The sequence below is a fragment of the Nerophis lumbriciformis genome, linkage group LG10, assembly GCF_033978685.3.
Source record: "Nerophis lumbriciformis linkage group LG10, RoL_Nlum_v2.1, whole genome shotgun sequence".
NCBI classification, from domain to species: domain Eukaryota; kingdom Metazoa; phylum Chordata; class Actinopteri; order Syngnathiformes; family Syngnathidae; genus Nerophis; species Nerophis lumbriciformis.
This window is the reverse complement of record NC_084557.2, coordinates 5,658,434-5,677,952: the sequence shown is the minus strand read 5'-3', so window position 1 is coordinate 5,677,952 and position 19,519 is coordinate 5,658,434. Positions and strand designations below refer to the sequence as shown.

The 19,519-nt window shown below is 36.6% G+C and overlaps 1 protein-coding gene across 1 annotated transcript in view; it reads left to right on the top strand.

The window, feature by feature from the left end:
- Nucleotides 1-19,519, top strand: part of tln2b (talin 2b) — a 415,773-nt gene that overhangs the window by 248,586 nt on the left and 147,668 nt on the right. Inside the window, exon 27 of the mRNA XM_072913901.1 lies at nt 13,562-13,770. Coding sequence (XP_072770002.1) covers nt 13,562-13,770 — 209 coding nt within the window. The remainder of the gene's footprint in view (nt 1-13,561; nt 13,771-19,519) is intronic.

Below are 19,519 nucleotides of genomic sequence, written 5' to 3'. Positions count from 1 at the left end.
CGGTAGCTAGTTGCTTTGTAGATGTCGGAAACAGCGGGAGGCTTAAACTAAAATTAAACAAAAGGTGAGCGCCCCTAAGAAAAGGCATTGAAGCTTAGGGAAGGTTATGCAAAAACGAAACTAAAACTGAACCGGCTACAAAGTAAACAAAAGCAGAATTCTGGACGACAGCAAAGACTTACTGTGGAGCAAAGACGGCGTCCACAATGTACATCCGAACATGACATGACAATCAACAATGTCCCCGCGAAGAAGGATAAAAACAACTAAAATATTCTTGATTGCTAAAACAAAGTAGATGTGGGAAATATCGCTCAAAGGAAGACATGAAACTGCTACAGGAAAATACCAAAACAAGAGAAAAAGCCACCAAAATAGGAGCGCAAGACAAAAACTAAAACACTACAGACAGGAAAACAGCAAAAAAACTAAATAAGTCGTGACAGTACACCTACTTTGAGACAAGAGCTATATTGATGCATGCTTGGTTATGCTTTAAAGTCATATCCAACAATTGCGACAACGACTTTTTACTGTCAACCGAGTTTCGTTTTTTAATGATTTCTGCTGGTGGTGTGCTTCTGGATTTTTTCTACGCAAAAAATGTGCCTTGGCTCAAAAAAGGTTGAAAATCACTGACTTAGAGAATGTCTTTTCCAATGATGAACGCTTTAGGCAGCTCATCACACAGATGCCCAGGGTGTTGCTCGTGACTCATTCATCTTATTTGGACCACATTTAACATTCAATCAGCAAATGGCTTCTCTTGGCTGGTTAAGGCAATTTGCTGCAATTGCTGCTATTCTTTTTCTACGTCAAATAAATTACGGGCAGCTCCCACGTGAGGCCGTGTTGACAATATTACCTGATTTATTTGGACATGGAGGGCAATTTAATATCAAGGGTTATTGTTTGCGCGGCGTTGCAAAGCCCTTGTGGTGCACAATGACTCGATGATTGGAGGGAGAGGGGTGTGTTTTCCCTAAAGACGGTTGTTAAATAGACATAACGTGACAAGATAAATACAAAAGCCAAAAGCAGTGAAGTTGTGTAAATGGTAAATAAAAAGAGAATACAATGATTTGCAAATCCTTTTCCACTTATATTCAATTGAATAGACTGCAAAGACAAGATATTTCATGTTCACACTGAGAAACTTTTTTTTTTTTTGCAAATAATCATTAACTTAGAATTTAATGGCAGCAACACATTGCAAAAAAGCTGTCAAAGGGGCATTTTTACCACTGTGTTACATGGCCTTTCCTTTTAACAACACTCAGTAAACGTTTGGGAACTGAGAAGACACATTTTTTAAGCTTTTCAGGTGGAATTCTTTGAAATGTGGACTCGTCAGACCACAGAACATTTTTCCACTCTGCATCAGTCCATCTTAGATGAGCTCGGGCCCAGCGAAGCCGGCGGCGTTTCTGGGTGTTGTTGATAAATGGCTTTCGCTTAGCATAGTAGAGTTTTAACTTGCGCTTACAGATGTAGTGACCAACTGTAGTTACTGACAGTGTTTTTATGAAGTATTTCTGAGCCCATGTGGTGATATCCTTTACACACCGATGTCGCTTTTTGATGCAGTACCGCCTGAGGGATTGAAGGTCACGGGTATTCAATGTTGGTTTTCAGCCTTGCCGCTTATGCGCAGTGATTTCTCCAGATTCTTTGAACCTTTTGATGATATTACGGCGCGTAGATGGTGAAATCCCTAAATTCCTTGCAATAGCTCTTTGAGAAAGGTTGTTCTTAAACTGTTGGACAAATTGCTCACGCATTTGTTGACAAAGCGGTGACCCTCGCCCCGTCCTTGTTTGTGAATGACTGAGCATTTCATGGAAGCTGCTTTCATACCCAATCATGGCACCCACCTGTTCCCAATTAGAGTGCTCACCTGGGGGATGTTCCAAATAAGTCTTTGATGAGCATTCCTCAACTTTCTCAGTCTTTTTTGCCACTTGTGCCAGCTTTTTTGAAACATGTTGCAGGCATCAAATTCCAAATGAGCTAATATTTGCAAAAAATAACAAAGTTTATCAGTGTGAACATTAAATATCTTGTCTTTGCAGTCTATTCAATTGAATATAGTTTGACAAGGATTTGCAGATCATTGTATTCTCTTTTTATTTACCATTTACACAACGTGACAACTTTTGTATTTAGTTATTTTAATCAAGTTTGTCAGTTGCCTGTCTTTGCCTATCAGCTCCCTGCTTGCTCTTCTCACTCCCATCGGTTTCTCCCAGAGTGTATTCTAAGTTCATTTGAGTTGTTTACCATGTAAGCCCAAATCAAAACCGCTCTCGACACGGAAGATGTGATGACTTTTACAACAAGACAGTAGCTGACATTTTGAAACATAAACAACATGACTGCAAGATATTTGTTATTTCATGCTATAAATCCCACTTGTTCCCCCCAGCTGGGCACCGCCCTGTACCCCCCGGCTTATTTTCAGTCTTTTTCATTAAGTTCAAATCACATGCCAGACTATTGGGAACCTTATGCTTTGTGTTACAGCAGCTGTAAGTAGCACATTCCACACCATTACAGTTCAAAACGTTAGTTATTGTGTGAATGCTCCAAAATATTCACACACATGGTTTTCTGCACCAAAATTAATCTATTTATTAAACTTTTTCAACTTCTCCAGATTTTGGCGCGCTCTGCCTTCCACATTTTGCATCCGATTCAAACCGTTCCAACTTCAAACTGTTCAGGAATTGCAGGCGTTCCCTTGACAAATTCCCAGAATTCCTGGTTTTCCCAATCATTTTTCCCATTCAAAATGAATTGGCCATTTTTCAAACTTTCACCATTTTCCCATTTTTCAACCTATTCATACCATAACACATTGCACCATCCTGGAAATTCAAACTACATTTTTTCCAGGTTCCAAAAAAATTCCAGGAATTTCCTGAATTCTTGGTTTTCCAAAGCCCTATTTCCACCCTTTTTTCTGGCGACGACTCCTTCCACATTTTTTAACTCACTTCAACCGTTCCACCGTCAAAACATTCCTCTTAATTGGGGCAAAAAAATCAAAGTTGTTTTTTGAACAGGAAAAATTCCCGGTTTTCCCGAAATTCCAGGAATTTCATAATACAATTTCTCAATTCAACATGTTACTACTTCTATATTTCTCAACCGATTTGAAAAATGTCAACACCAACCATTTCAACTCATTTAGACCTTTCAAGTTTTTTTTTACCATTTTCAAAAAATACCCGCTTTTCCCGAAATTCTCACACTTTTTGGAAATTCCCATTGAAATCAATGGGACATTATTCCAAGTTCCAAAATTCCCACATTTTTCATCTGATTCCAACTGTTCCAACTTCAAAATATTCAGCCTGTTCAGGAATTGTGTGCTCTACTTCAACAAATCTAAAAAAAAATTCCCAGATTTTCCAGAATTCTCGGTTTTCCCGAACATTTTTCCCATTCAAAATGAATTGGCCATTTTTCAAACTTTCACCATTTTTCAACTTATTCATACAATTCCACCTTCAACACATTGCACCATACTGGAAATTCAAACTAAACTTTTTCCAAGTTCTAAAAAATTTCCAGGAATGTCCAGAATTCCTGGTTCTCCAAAGCCCTATTTCCACCGTTTTTTCTGGCGACTACTCCTTCCACATTTTTTAACTCATTTCAACCGTCAAAACATTCCACTTAATTGGGACAAAAAAAAAAGTTGTTTTTTTTAACTGGAAAAATTCCCGGTTTTCCCGAAATTCCAGGAATTCCGTAATACCACTTCTCAATTCAACATGTTACTACTTCTACATTTCTCAACCGATTTGAAAAATTTAAACACCAACCATTTCAACTCATTCAGAACATTCAAGTTGTTGTTTTTTTTACCATTTTCAAAAAAAATACCCGATTTCCCGAAATTCCCACACTTTTTGGAAATTCCCATTTAAATCAATGTGACATTCTTTAAAGTTCCAAAATTCACACATTTTTCATCTGATTCAAACTGTTCCAATTTCAAAATATTCAGCCTGTGTGCTCTACTTCAACAAATCTAAAAAGATTTCCCAGAATTCCCGGTTTTCCCAATCATTTTTCCCATTCAAAATGAATTGGCCATTTTTCAAACTTTCACCATTTTCCCATTTTTCAACCTATTCATACCATAACACATTGCACCATCCTGGAAATTCAAACTACATTTTTTCCAGGTTCCAAAAAAATTCCAGGAATTTCCTGAATTCTTGGTTTTCCAAAGCCCTATTTCCACCCTTTTTTCTGGCGACGACTCCTTCCACATTTTTTAACTCACTTCAACCGTTCCACGGTCAAAACATTCCTCTTAATTGGGGCAAAAAAATCAAAGTTGTTTTTTGAACAGGAAAAATTCCCGGTTTTCCCGAAATTCCAGGAATTTCATAATACAATTTCTCAATTCAACATGTTACTACTTCTATATTTCTCAACCGATTTGAAAAATTTCAACACCAACCATTTCAACTCATTTGGACCATTCAAGTTTTTTTTATCATTTTCAAAAAAATACCCGCTTTTCCCGAAATTCTCACACTTTTTGGAAATTCCCATTGAAATCAATGGGACATTATTCCAAGTTCCAAAATTCCCACATTTTTCATCTGATTCAAACTGTTCCAACTTCAAAATATTCAGCCTGTTCAGGAATTGTGTGCTCTACTTCAACAAATCTAAAAAAAAATTCCCAGATTTTCCAGAATTCTCGGTTTTCCCGAACATTTTTCCCATTCAAAATGAATTGGCCATTTTTCAAACTTTCACCATTTTTCAACTTATTCATACAATTCCACCTTCAACACATTGCACCATACTGGAAATTCAAACTAAACTTTTTCCAAGTTCTAAAAAATTTCCAGGAATGTCCAGAATTCCTGGTTCTCCAAAGCCCTATTTCCACCGTTTTTTCTGGCGACTACTCCTTCCACATTTTTTAACTCATTTCAACCGTCAAAACATTCCACTTAATTGGGACAAAAAAAAAAGTTGTTTTTTTAACTGGAAAAATTCCCGGTTTTCCCGAAATTCCAGGAATTCCGTAATACCACTTCTCAATTCAACATGTTACTACTTCTACATTTCTCAACCGATTTGAAAAATTTAAACACCAACCATTTCAACTCATTCAGAACATTCAAGTTGTTGTTTTTTTTTACCATTTTCAAAAAAAATACCCGATTTCCCGAAATTCCCACACTTTTTGGAAATTCCCATTTAAATCAATGTGACATTCTTTAAAGTTCCAAAATTCCCACATTTTTCATCTGATTCAAACTGTTCCAATTTCAAAATATTCAGCCTGTGTGCTCTACTTCAACAAATCTAAAAAGATTTCCCAGAATTCCCGGTTTTCCCAAACATTTTTCCCATTCAAAATGAATTGGCCATTTTTCAAACTTTCACCATTCCCCCATTTTTCAACCTATTCATACCATAACACATTGCACCATCCTGGAAATTCAAACTACACTTTTTCCAGGTTCCAAAAAAATTCCAGGAATTTCCTGAATTCTTGGTTTTCCAAAGCCCTATTTCCACCCTTTTTTCTGGCGACAACTCCTTCCACATTTTTTAACTCACTTCAACCGTTCCACGGTCAAAACATTCCTCTTAATTGGGGCAAAAAATCAAAGTTGTTTTTTGAACTGGAAAAATTCCCGGTTTTCCCGAAATTCCAGGAATTTCATAATACAATTTCTCAATTCAACATGTTACTACTTCTATATTTCTCAACCGATTTGAAAAATTTCAACACCAACCATTTCAACTCATTTAGACCTTTCAAGTTTTTTTTACCATTTTCAAAAAATACCCGCTTTTCCCGAAATTCTCACACTTTTTGGAAATTCCCATTGAAATCAATGGGACATTATTCCAAGTTCCAAAATTCCCACATTTTTCATCTGATTCAAACTGTTCCAACTTCAAAATATTCAGCCTGTTCAGGAATTGTGTGCTCTACTTCAACAAATCTAAAAAAAAATTCCCAGATTTTCCAGAATTCTCGGTTTTCCCGAACATTTTTCCCATTCAAAATGAATTGGCCATTTTTCAAACTTTCACCATTTTTCAACTTATTCATACAATTCCACCTTCAACACATTGCACCATACTGGAAATTCAAACTAAACCTTTTCCAAGTTCTAAAAAATTTCCAGGAATGTCCAGAATTCCTGGTTCTCCAAAGCCCTATTTCCACCGTTTTTTCTGGCGACTACTCCTTCCACATTTTTTAACTCATTTCAACCGTCAAAACATTCCACTTAATTGGGACAAAAAAAAAAGTTGTTTTTTTAACTGGAAAAATTCCCGGTTTTCCCGAAATTCCAGGAATTCCGTAATACCACTTCTCAATTCAACATGTTACTACTTCTTCATTTCTCAACCGATTTGAAAAATTTAAACACCAACCATTTCAACTCATTCAGAACATTCAAGTTGTTGTTTTTTTTTACCATTTTCAAAACAAATACCCGATTTCCCGAAATTCCCACACTTTTTGGAAATTCCCATTTAAATCAATGTGACATTCTTTAAAGTTCCAAAATTCCCACATTTTTCATCTGATTCAAACTGTTCCAATTTCAAAATATTCAGCCTGTGTGCTCTACTTCAACAAATCTAAAAAGATTTCCCAGAATTCCCGGTTTTCCCAAACATTTTTCCCATTCAAAATGAATTGGCCATTTTTCAAACTTTCACCATTCCCCCATTTTTCAACCTATTCATACCATAACACATTGCACCATCCTGGAAATTCAAACTACACTTTTTCCAGGTTCCAAAAAAATTCCAGGAATTTCCTGAATTCTTGGTTTTCCAAAGCCCTATTTCCACCCTTTTTTCTGGCGACGACTCCTTCCACATTTTTTAACTCACTTCAACCGTTCCACGGTCAAAACATTCCTCTTAATTGGGGCAAAAAAATCAAAGTTGTTTTTTGAACAGGAAAAATTCCCGGTTTTCCCGAAATTCCAGGAATTTCATAATACAATTTCTCAATTCAACATGTTACTACTTCTATATTTCTCAACCGATTTGAAAAATTTCAACACCAACCATTTCAACTCATTTAGACCTTTCAAGTTTTTTTTACCATTTTCAAAAAATACCCGCTTTTCCCGAAATTCTCACACTTTTTGGAAATTCCCATTGAAATCAATGGGACATTATTCCAAGTTCCAAAATTCCCACATTTTTCATCTGATTCAAACTGTTCCAACTTCAAAATATTCAGCCTGTTCAGGAATTGTGTGCTCTACTTCAACAAATCTAAAAAAAAATTCCCAGATTTTCCAGAATTCTCGGTTTTCCCGAACATTTTTCCCATTCAAAATGAATTGGCCATTTTTCAAACTTTCACCATTTTTCAACTTATTCATACAATTCCACCTTCAACACATTGCACCATACTGGAAATTCAAACTAAACTTTTTCCAAGTTCTAAAAAATTTCCAGGAATGTCCAGAATTCCTGGTTCTCCAAAGCCCTATTTCCACCGTTTTTTCTGGCGACTACTCCTTCCACATTTTTTAACTCATTTCAACCGTCAAAACATTCCACTTAATTGGGACAAAAAAAAAGTTTTTTTTTTAACTGGAAAAATTCCCGGTTTTCCCGAAATTCCAGGAATTCCGTAATACCACTTCTCAATTCAACATGTTACTACTTCTACATTTCTCAACCGATTTGAAAAATTTAAACACCAACCATTTCAACTCATTCAGAACATTCAAGTTGTTGTTGTTTTTACCATTTTCAAAAAAAATACCCGATTTCCCGAAATTCCCACACTTTTTGGAAATTCCCATTTAAATCAATGTGACATTCTTTAAAGTTCCAAAATTCCCACATTTTTCATCTGATTCAAACTGTTCCAATTTCAAAATATTCAGCCTGTGTGCTCTACTTCAACAAATCTAAAAAGATTTCCCAGAATTCCCGGTTTTCCCAAACATTTTTCCCATTCAAAATGAATTGGCCATTTTTCAAAATTTCACCATTTCCCCATTTTTCAACCTATTCATACCATAACACATTGCACCATCCTGGAAAGTCAAACTACACTTTTTCCAGGTTCCAAAAAAAATTCCAGGAATTTCCTGAATTCTTGGTTTTCCAAAGCCCTATTTCCACCCTTTTTTCTGGCGACGACTCCTTCCACATTTTTTAACTCACTTCAACCGTTCCACGGTCAAAACATTCCTCTTAATTGGGGCAAAAAATCAAAGTTGTTTTTTGAACTGGAAAAATTCCCGGTTTTCCCGAAATTCCAGGAATTTCATAATACCATTTCTCAATTCAACATGTTACTACTTCTATATTTCTCAACCGATTTGAAAAATTTCAACACCAACCATTTCAACTCATTTGGACCATTCAAGTTTTTTTTACCATTTTCAAAAAAATACCCGCTTTTCCCGAAATTCCCACACTTTTTGGAAATTCCAATTGAAATCAATGGGACATTCTTCCAAGTTCCAAAATTCCCACATTTTTCATCTGATTCCAACTGTTCCAACTTCAAAATATTCAGCCTGTTCAGGAATTGTGTGCTCTACTTCAACAAATCTAAAAAAAATTCCCAGAAATCCCGTTTTTCCCGAACAATTTTCCCATTCAAAATGAATTGGCCATTTTTCAAACTTTCACCATTTCCCCATTTTTTGACCTATTCACACCATTCCACCTTCAACACATTGCATCATCCTGGAAATTCAAACTACACTTTTCCAAGTTCAAAAACATTCCAGGAATTTCCAGAATTCCTGGTTTCCCAAAGCCCTATTTCCACCCTTATTTCTGGCAACTACTCCTCCCACATTTTTTAACTCACTTCAACCGTTCCACCGTCAAAACATTCCTCTTAATTGGGACAAAAAAAACAAAGTTGTTCTTTGAACTGGAAAAATTCCCACTTTTCCTGAAATTCCAGGAATTCCGTAATACCATTTCTCAATTCAACATGTTACTACTTCTACATTTCTCAACCGATTTGAAAAATTTCAACACCAACCATTTCAATTCATTCAGAACATTCAAGTTTTCTTTTACCATTTTCCAAAAAATACCCGCTTTTCCAGAAATTCCCACACTTTTTGGAAATTCCCATTTAAATCAATGTGACATTCTTTAAAGTTCCAAAATTCCCACATTTTTCATCTGATTCAAACTGTTCCAATTTCAAAATATTCAGCCTGTGTGCTCTACTTCAACAAATCTAAAAAGAATTCCCAGAATTCCCGGTTTTCCCAAACATTTTTCCCATTCAAAATGAATTGGCCATTTTTCAAACTTTCACCATTCCCCCATTTTTCAACCTATTCATACCATTTCACCTTCAACACATTGCATCATCCTGGAAATTCAAACTACACTTTTTTCCAAGTTCAAAAAAATTCCAGGAATTTCCAGAATTCCTGGTTTCCCAAAGCCCTATTTCCACCCTTATTTCTGGCAACTACTCCTCCCACATTTTTTAACTCACTTCAACCGTTCCACCGTCAAAACATTCCTCTTAATTGGGACAAAAAACCCAAAGTTGTTCTTTGAACTGGAAAAATTCCCGGTTTTCCCGAAATTCCAGGAATTCCGTAATACCATTTCTCAATTCAACATGTTACTACTTCTATATTTCTCAACCGATTTGAAAAATTTCAACACCAACCATTTCAACTCATTTGGACCATTCAAGTTTTTTTTTGACCATTTTCCAAAAAATACCCACTTTTCCCGAAATTCCCACACTTTTTGGAAATTCCCATTGAAATAAATGGGACATTCTTCCAAGTTCCAAAATTCCCACATTTTACATCTGATTCCAACTGTTCCAACTTCAAAATATTCAGCCTGTTCAGGAATTGTGTGCTCTACTTCAACAAATCGAAAAAGAATTCCCAGATTTTCCAGAATTCTCGGTTTTCCCGAAAATTTTTCCCGTTCAAAATGAATTGGCCATTTTTCAAACTTTCACCATTTTTCAACTTATTCATACAATTCCACCTTCAACACATTGCACCATACTGGAAATTCAAACTAAACTTTTTCCAAGTTCTAAAAAATTTCCAGGAATGTCCAGAATTCCTGGTTCTCCAAAGCCCTATTTCCACCGTTTTTTCTGGCGACTACTCCTTCCACATTTTTTAACTCATTTCAACCGTCAAAACATTCCACTTAATTGGGACAAAAAAAAAGTTGTTTTTTTAACTGGAAAAATTCCCGGTTTTCCCGAAATTCCAGGAATTCCGTAATACCACTTCTCAATTCAACATGTTACTACTTCTACATTTCTCAACCGATTTGAAAAATTTAAACACCAACCATTTCAACTAATTCAGAACATTCAAGTTGTTTTGTTTTTTTACCATTTTCAAAAAAAATACCCGATTTCCCGAAATTCCCACACTTTTTGGAAATTCCCATTTAAATCAATGTGACATTCTTTAAAGTTCCAAAATTCCCACATTTTTCATCTGATTCAAACTGTTCCAATTTCAAAATATTCAGCCTGTGTGCTCTACTTCAACAAATCTAAAAAGATTTCCCAGAATTCCCGGTTTTCCCAAACATTTTTCCCATTCAAAATGAATTGGCCATTTTTCAAACTTTCACCATTCCCCCATTTTTCAACCTATTCATACCATAACACATTGCACCATCCTGGAAATTCAAACTACACTTTTTCCAGGTTCCAAAAAAATTCCAGGAATTTCCTGAATTCTTGGTTTTCCAAAGCCCTATTTCCACCCTTTTTTCTGGCGACGACTCCTTCCACATTTTTTAACTCACTTCAACCGTTCCACGGTCAAAACATTCCTCTTAATTGGGGCAAAAAATCAAAGTTGTTTTGAACTGGAAAAATTCCCGGTTTTCCCGAAATTCCAGGAATTTCATAATACAATTTCTCAATTCAACATGTTACTACTTCTATATTTCTCAACCGATTTGAAAAATTTCAACACCAACCATTTCAACTCATTTGGACCATTCAAGTTTTTTTTACCATTTTCAAAAAAATACCCGCTTTTCCCGAAATTCCCACACTTTTTGGAAATTCCAATTGAAATCAATGGGACATTCTTCCAAGTTCCAAAATTCCCACATTTTTCATCTGATTCCAACTGTTCCAACTTCAAAATATTCAGCCTGTTCAGGAATTGTGTGCTCTACTTCAACAAATCTAAAAAAAATTCCCAGAAATCCCGTTTATTCCCGAACAATTTTCCCATTCAAAATGAATTGGCCATTTTTCAAACGTTCACCATTTCCCCATTTTTTGACCTATTCACACCATTCCACCTTCAACACATTGCATCATCCTGGAAATTCAAACTACACTTTTCCAAGTTCAAAAAAATTCCAGGAATTTCCAGAATTCCTGGTTTCCCAGAGCCCTATTTCCACCCTTATTTCTGGCAACTACTCCTCCCACATTTTTTAACTCACTTCAACCGTTCCACCGTCAAAACATTCCTCTTAATTGGGACAAAAAAAACAAAGTTGTTCTTTGAACTGGAAAAATTCCCACTTTTCCTGAAATTCCAGGAATTCCGTAATACCATTTCTCAATTCAACATGTTACTACTTCTACATTTCTCAACCGATTTGAAAAATTTCAACACCAACCATTTCAATTCATTCAGAACATTCAAGTTTTTTTTTACCATTTTCCAAAAAATACCCGCTTTTCCAGAAATTCCCACACTTTTTGGAAATTCCCATTTAAATCAATGTGACATTCTTTAAAGTTCCAAAATTCCCACATTTTTCATCTGATTCAAACTGTTCCAATTTCAAAATATTCAGCCTGTGTGCTCTACTTCAACAAATCTAAAAAGATTTCCCAGAATTCCCGGTTTTCCCAAACATTTTTCCCATTCAAAATGAATTGGCCCTTTTTCGAACTTTCACCATTCCTCCATTTTTCAACCTATTCATACCATTTCACCTTCAACACATTGCATCATCCTGGAAATTCAAACTACACTTTTTCCAAGTTCAAAAAAATTCCAGGAATTTCCAGAATTCCTGGTTTCCCAAAGCCCTATTTCCACCCTTATTTCTGGCAACTACTCCTCCCACATTTTTTAACTCACTTCAACCGTTCCACCGTCAAAACATTCCTCTTAATTGGGACAAAAAAAACAAAGTTGTTCTTTGAACTGGAAAAATTCCCAGTTTTCCTGAAATTCCAGGAATTCCGTAATACCATTTCTCAATTCAACATGTTACTACTTCTACATTTCTCAACCGATTTGAAAAATTTCAACACCAAACCATTTCAATTCATTCAGAACATTCAAGTTTTTTTTTACCATTTTCCAAAAAATACCCGCTTTTCCCGAATTTCCCACACTTTTTCGAAATTCCCATTTAAATCAATGGGACATTCTTCAAAGTTCCAAAATTCCCACATTTTTCATCTGATTCAAACTGTTCCAACTTCAAAATATTCAGCCTGTACAGGAATTGTGTGCTCTACGTCAACAAATCTAAAAAAAAAATCCCAGAAATCCCGTTTTTCCCGAACAATTTTCCCATTCAAAATGAATTGGCCATTTTTCAAACTTTCACCATTTCCCCATTTTTTAACCTATTCACACCATTCCACCTTCAACACATTGCACCATCCTGGAAATTGAAACTACACTTTTTCCAAGTTCAAAAAAATTCCAGGAATTTCCAGAATTCCTGGTTTCCCAAAGCCCTATTTCCACCCTTATTTCTGGCAACTACTCCTCCCACATTTTTTAACTCACTTCAACCGTTCCACCGTCAAAACATTCCTCTTAATTGGGACAAAAAAAACAAAGTTGTTCTTTGAACTGGAAAAATTCCCACTTTTCCTGAAATTCCAGGAATTCCGTAATACCATTTCTCAATTCAACATGTTACTACTTCTACATTTCTCAACCGATTTGAAAAATTTCAACACCAAACCATTTCAATTCATTCAGAACATTCAAGGTTTTTTTTACCATTTTCCAAAAAATACCCGCTTTTCCCGAATTTCCCACACTTTTTCGAAATTCCCATTTAAATCAATGGGACATTCTTCAAAGTTCCAAAATTCCCACATTTTTCATCTGATTCAAACTGTTCCAACTTCAAAATATTCAGCCTGTACAGGAATTGTGTGCTCTACTTCAACAAATCTAAAAAAAAAAAATCCCAGAAATCCCGTTTTTCCCGAACAATTTTCCCATTCAAAATGAGTTGGCCATTTTTCAAACTTTCACCATTTCCCCATTTTTTAACCTATTCACACCATTCCACCTTCAACACATTGCACCGTCCTGGAAATTGAAACTACAATTTTTCCAAGTTCAAAAAAATTCCAGGAATTTCCAGAATTCCTGGTTCCCCATTTATATCTGTTAGTTATTATCTGCTGCTACTAAAGGTTTATTTTACTTCAAATGCCTCCCTTTTGATTCCTAAGGCTTCTGTAATTTCACTAACATTCGTCCTGCAGAAACGTTCATGTTGTGTCTGACTGACCGACTTTGCTGTAATCCCCCTCAAGCGTCTGGCTTCGTTGCAGGTGTGGCCGCCAGAGAAACGGCGCAGGCTTTAAGGTCGTTGGCACAAGCAGCCCGAGGTGTAGCAGCCAGCACCAAGGAGCCTCAAGCTGCAGCTGCAATGCTGGACTCAGCCCAGTGTGTCATGGAGGGCTCGTCCATGCTCATTCACGAAGCCCACCAGGCCCTGGTTCATCCGGGAGATGCGGAAAGCCAGCAGAGACTTGCACAGGTAGATGACCTTAAGGAATAAGAGCTTTTAATCCTGGGGAGATTGTCATTCTTCACTCTCGATTCATACAACTCCAGTTTATACAGGTAAAAGCCAGTAAATTAGAATATTTTGAAAAACTTGATTTATTTCAGTAATTGCATTCAAAAGGTGTAACTTGTACATTATATTTATTCATTGCACACAGACTGATGCATTCAAATGTTTATTTCATTTAATTTTGATGATTTGAAGTGGCAACAAATGAAAATCCAAAATTCCGTGTGTCACAAAATTAGAATATTACTTAAGGCTAATACAAAAAAGGGATTTTTAGAAATGTTGGCCAACTGAAAAGTATGAAAATGAAAAATATGAGCATGTACAATACTCAATACTTGGTTGGAGCTCCTTTTGCCTCAATTACTGCGTTAATGCGGCGTGGCATGGAGTCGATGAGTTTCTGGCACTGCTCAGGTGTTATGAGAGCCCAGGTTGCTCTGATAGTGGCCTTCAACTCTTCTGCGTTTTTGGGTCTGGCATTCTGCATCTTCCTTTTCACAATACCCCACAGATTTTCTATGGGGCTAAGGTCAGGGGAGTTGGCGGGCCAATTTAGAACAGAAATACCATGGTCCGTAAACCAGGCACGGGTAGATTTTGCGCTGTGTGCAGGCGCCAAGTCCTGTTGGAACTTGAAATCTCCATCTCCATAGAGCAGGTCAGCAGCAGGAAGCATGAAGTGCTCTAAAACTTGCTGGTAGACGGCTGCGTTGACCCTGGATCTCAGGAAACAGAGTGGACCGACACCAGCAGATGACATGGCACCCCAAACCATCACTGATGGTGGAAACTTTACACTAGACTTCAGGCAACGTGGATCCTGTGCCTCTCCTGTCTTCCTCCAGACTCTGGGACCTCAATTTCCAAAGGAAATGCAAAATTTGCATGGCTGGGTGATGGTTTGGGGTGCCATGTCATCTGCTGGTGTCGGTCCACTCTGTTTCCTGAGATCCAGGGTCAACGCAGCCGTCTACCAGCAAGTTTTAGAGCACTTCCTGCTTCCTGCTGCTGACCTGCTCTATGGAGATGGAGATTTCAAGTTCCAACAGGACTTGGCGCCTGCACACAGCGCAAAATCTACCCGTGCCTGGTTTACGGACCATGGTATTTCTGTTCTAAATTGGCCCGCCAACTCCCCTGACCTTAGCCCCATAGAAAATCTGTGGGGTATTGTGAAAAGGAAGATGCAGAATGCCAGACCCAAAAACGCAGAAGAGTTGAAGGCCACTATCAGAGCAACCTGGGCTCTCATAACACCTGAGCAGTGCCAGAAACTCATCGACTCCATGCCACGCCGCATTAACGCAGTAATTGAGGCAAAAGGAGCTCCAACCAAGTATTGAGTATTGTACATGCTCATATTTTTCATTTTCATACTTTTCAGTTGGCCAACATTTCTAAAAATCCCTTTTTTGTATTAGCCTTAAGTAATATTCTAATTTTGTGACACACGGAATTTTGGATTTTCATTTGTTGCCACTTCAAATCATCAAAATTAAATGAAATAAACATTTGAATGCATCAGTCTGTGTGCAATGAATAAATATAATGTACAAGTTACACCTTTTGAATGCAATTACTGAAATAAATCAAGTTTTTCAAAATATTCTAATTTACTGGCTTTTACCTGTATATGTTTATTCATGCAGCCACCAATCATAACAGTGCTTCACATACTAAGCAGCTCTATGACACCATACATATCTACATACACTAGGTCATTGATGGGAAGAAGAAGAGGAAAAAAATAATTGCCCTTGGAGTTTAGACATACCAAAGATATAAGATGCTTCAACAAAGGAAAATGTCAATATTTTCTTATGTCAGCAGATTTGTTTGCTTTTTTGGGGGGAAACAAAGCTCCGATTATAGTAAATATTACATAACTTTAGCAAATTGATCTAACATGAGAAATGCCTTTTTTTTTTTTTTTTTTGCTTTTTGCCTATAATGCAGTATTTTACTTCTTGTAAGCTTTAACAACAAATTTTTATTTTTTGAGGAGCATGCGAGACGGAATGAAGGATTAATTATTTTTAGCCACTTACATTTAATTTAAATCTATGAGTATTCATTTGATATTTCATTTCAATGTAAAAAGTTTCTTCTAAAATAAACTGTGATGATCAAATATCCTATTCTAATCCTCAATCATTTTAGGAGTATAGACTTTTTTTTGTTAATCGAAATGTTTTCCTTATTTTAATGCCACTTATAGCATTTTAGCTGTTTTTTTGTAAACTGTTAAAGTCATCTACACAACACTAAATGCGATACACTTTCCTTCAATTACAAAACCCAAAAGCAGTGAAGTTGTCACGTTGTGTAAATGGTAATTAAAAAGAGAATACAATGATTTGCAAATCCTTTTCAACTTATATTCAATTGAATAGACTGCAAAGACAAGATACTTAACATTCAAACTGGTAAACTTTGTTATTTTTTGCAAATATTAGCTCATTAGGAATTTGATGCCTGCAACATGTTTAAAAAAAAAAGCTGGCACAAGTGGCAAAAAAGACTGGGGAAGTTGAGGAATGCTCATCAAACACTTATTTGGAACATCCCACAGGTGAGCAGGCTAATTGTGAACAGGTGGGCACCATGATTGGGTATAAAAGCAGCTTCCATGAAATGCTCAGTCATTTACAAACAAGGATGGGGCGAGGGTCACCACTTTGTCAACAAATGCGTGAGCAAATTGTCCAACAGTTTAAGAACAACATTTCTTAACCAGCTATTGCAAGGAATTTAGAAATTTCACCATCTACGGTTTGTGGAGAAATCGCCAGAGGTGGGTAGAGTAGCCAGAAATTGTACTCAAGTAAGAGTACTGTTACTTTAGGGATTTATTACTCAAGTAAAAGTAAGGAGTAGTCACCTAAATATTTACTTGAGTAAAAGTAAAAAGTATGTTGTGAAAAAACTACTCAAGTACTGAGTAACTGATGAGTAACATACACACACATATCATATCATATCATATATATATATATATATATATATATATACATATATATATATATATACATACACATGCCCCCGCGACCCGACCTCGGATAAGCGGAAGAAGATGGATGGATGGACAAATATATATATATATATATATATATATACACACACACACACATATATATATATATATATACATACACACACATATATATACATATATATATATATATATATATATATATATATATATATATATATATACATACATTGATATATACAGTATATAATTTATATTTATTTATTTTGCCGTTTTTGTTTACATGTTAAAGGTGTTTTAATGAATATACATGCATGTTTAACACATATAGATTTCTTTCTTTCATGAAGACAAGAATATAAGTTGGTGTATTACCTGATTCTGATGACTTGCATTGATTGGAATCAGACAGTAGTGATGATAACATCCACCTTTTCAAATAGAGGAGAAAAAAAGTTCCTCCTTTCTGTCTAATACCACATGAAAGTGGTTGGTTTTTGGCATCTTGTTTGTCCAGCTTCCATATTCCTTTTTATACACTTTACAAGAAATACATTGGCGGCAAACTCCGTAGCTTGCTAGCTTGTTTGCGCTGGCTTTCGGAGACTCTTATTTTGAAAGCGCAGGCGCGATGGAGCGGCACTTTTATTGTGAAGACAGGAACTGTGCAGTCAGTCTTTAGGCTTTTGACGGGATGTACGGTTGAAATAAAAAAGGGTCTTTTTTCCTTCACACTTTTGATTGATTGATTGGAACTTGTATTAGTAGATTGCACAGTACAGTACATATTCCGTACAATTGACCACTAAATGGTAACACCCCAATAAGTTTTTCAACTTGTTTAAGTCAGGTCATGTGACCACTGGCTCTGTTTGATTGGTCCAACGTCACCAGTGACTGCATCTGATTGGTGGAACGGAGTGAACGTCACCAGTGACTGTATTTGTTGAAACGCAGGCACTATGAAGGTCTGTCTGACAGACCAAAACAAACAAAGCGTGCATTAGCAGATCGATAAAAATGAGTAGCGAGCTGAATGTAGATAAAAGTAGCGGAGTAAAAGTAGCGTTTCTTCTCTATAAATATACTCAAGTAAAAGTAAAAGTATGTTGCATTAAAACTACTCTTAGAAGTACAATTTATCCCAAAAGTTACTCAAGTAGATGTAACGGAGTAAATGTAGCGCGTTACTACCCACCTCTGGAAATCGCTGCACGTAAGCTGCTAAGCCCATGACCTTCGATCCCTCAGGCGGTACGGCATCAAAAAGTGATGTCACCACATTGGCTCAGGAACACTTCAGAAAATCACTGTCAGTCACTACAGTTGGTCGCTACTACTTTAAGTGCAAGTTAAAACTCTACTATGCAAAGCCAAAGCCATTTATCAACAACACCCAGAAACGCCGTCGGCTTCACTGGGCCCGAGCTCATCTAAGATGCACTGACGCAAAGTGGAAAAGTGTTCTGTGGTCTGACGAGTCCACATTTCCAAATTGTTTTTGGAAACTGTGGACGTCGTGTCCTCCGGAACAAAGAGGAAAAGAACCATCTGGACTGTTAAAGTGTAAAAGCCAGCATGTGTGATGGTATGGGGATGTATTAATGCCCAAGGTATGGGTAACTTACACATCTGTGAAGGCACCATTAATGCTAAAAGGTACATACAGGTTTTGGAGCAACATATGTTGCCATCCAAGCAACGTTATCATGGACGCCCCTGCTTATTACAACAGCGTGGCTTCATAGTAAAAGAGTGCGGGTACTAGACTGGCCTGCCTGTAGTCCAGACCTGTCTCCCATTAAAAATGTGTGGTGCATTGTGAAGCCTAAAATACCACAACAGAGACTGTTGAACAACTTAAGCTGTACATCAAGCAAGAACGGGAAATAATTCCACTTCAAAAATGTGTCTCCTCAGTTCCCAAACCTTTACTGAGTGTTGTTAAAAGGAAAGGACATATAACACAGTAGTAAAAATGCCCCTGTGACAACATTTTTGCAATTTGTTGCTGCCATTAAATTCTAAGTTCATGATTATTTGCAAAAAATAACAACGTTTCTCAGTTTGAATATTAAATATCTTGTCTTTGCAGTCTATTCAATTGAATATAAGTTGAAAAGGATTTGTTGTATTCTCTTTTTATTTACCATTTACACAACGTGACAACTTCACTGGTTTGGGGTTTTGTACTATTTTAGTGAATATAATTGGCATAAGCACAGAGCCTTTTAAAACGCTATGATTAAAATCTGCACGCTGTTTGGTGATTGACAATTAAAACTGTCAGCAGTCGAAGTCTCAATTTAAAAAATGTAATTCCTCCCACTCTAATTTTTGATAATTTCTCCTCCCACAACAATTATACTGTCCAAGTGTCTCATCCTTAGTGTTAGGATAATAAATCACTCTCCTGCAGCCCCACTGGGCGTAACCATATTTTTTTGCCACCTGTCATCAATTATTAGCTGCAGTGGTTAAAGCATACCTGCCAACTACTCCGGTTTTCCCGTAATTAGTACGGTTTTCATCAACCTATTCCGGGTTACGGTTGCAGTGATAAAAAATACGTTTTTTCATTAATTTAAAAAAAATATTTTTTAAAAATGCGCGAGGCTATTTATAGCACCGCTGCCAAGCACGAGGCACCTGTTGCCATTGTTTCCAAACGAGCGAGCGATCATGGAATCAGCCGGAGAAACATCGCAAACGAGT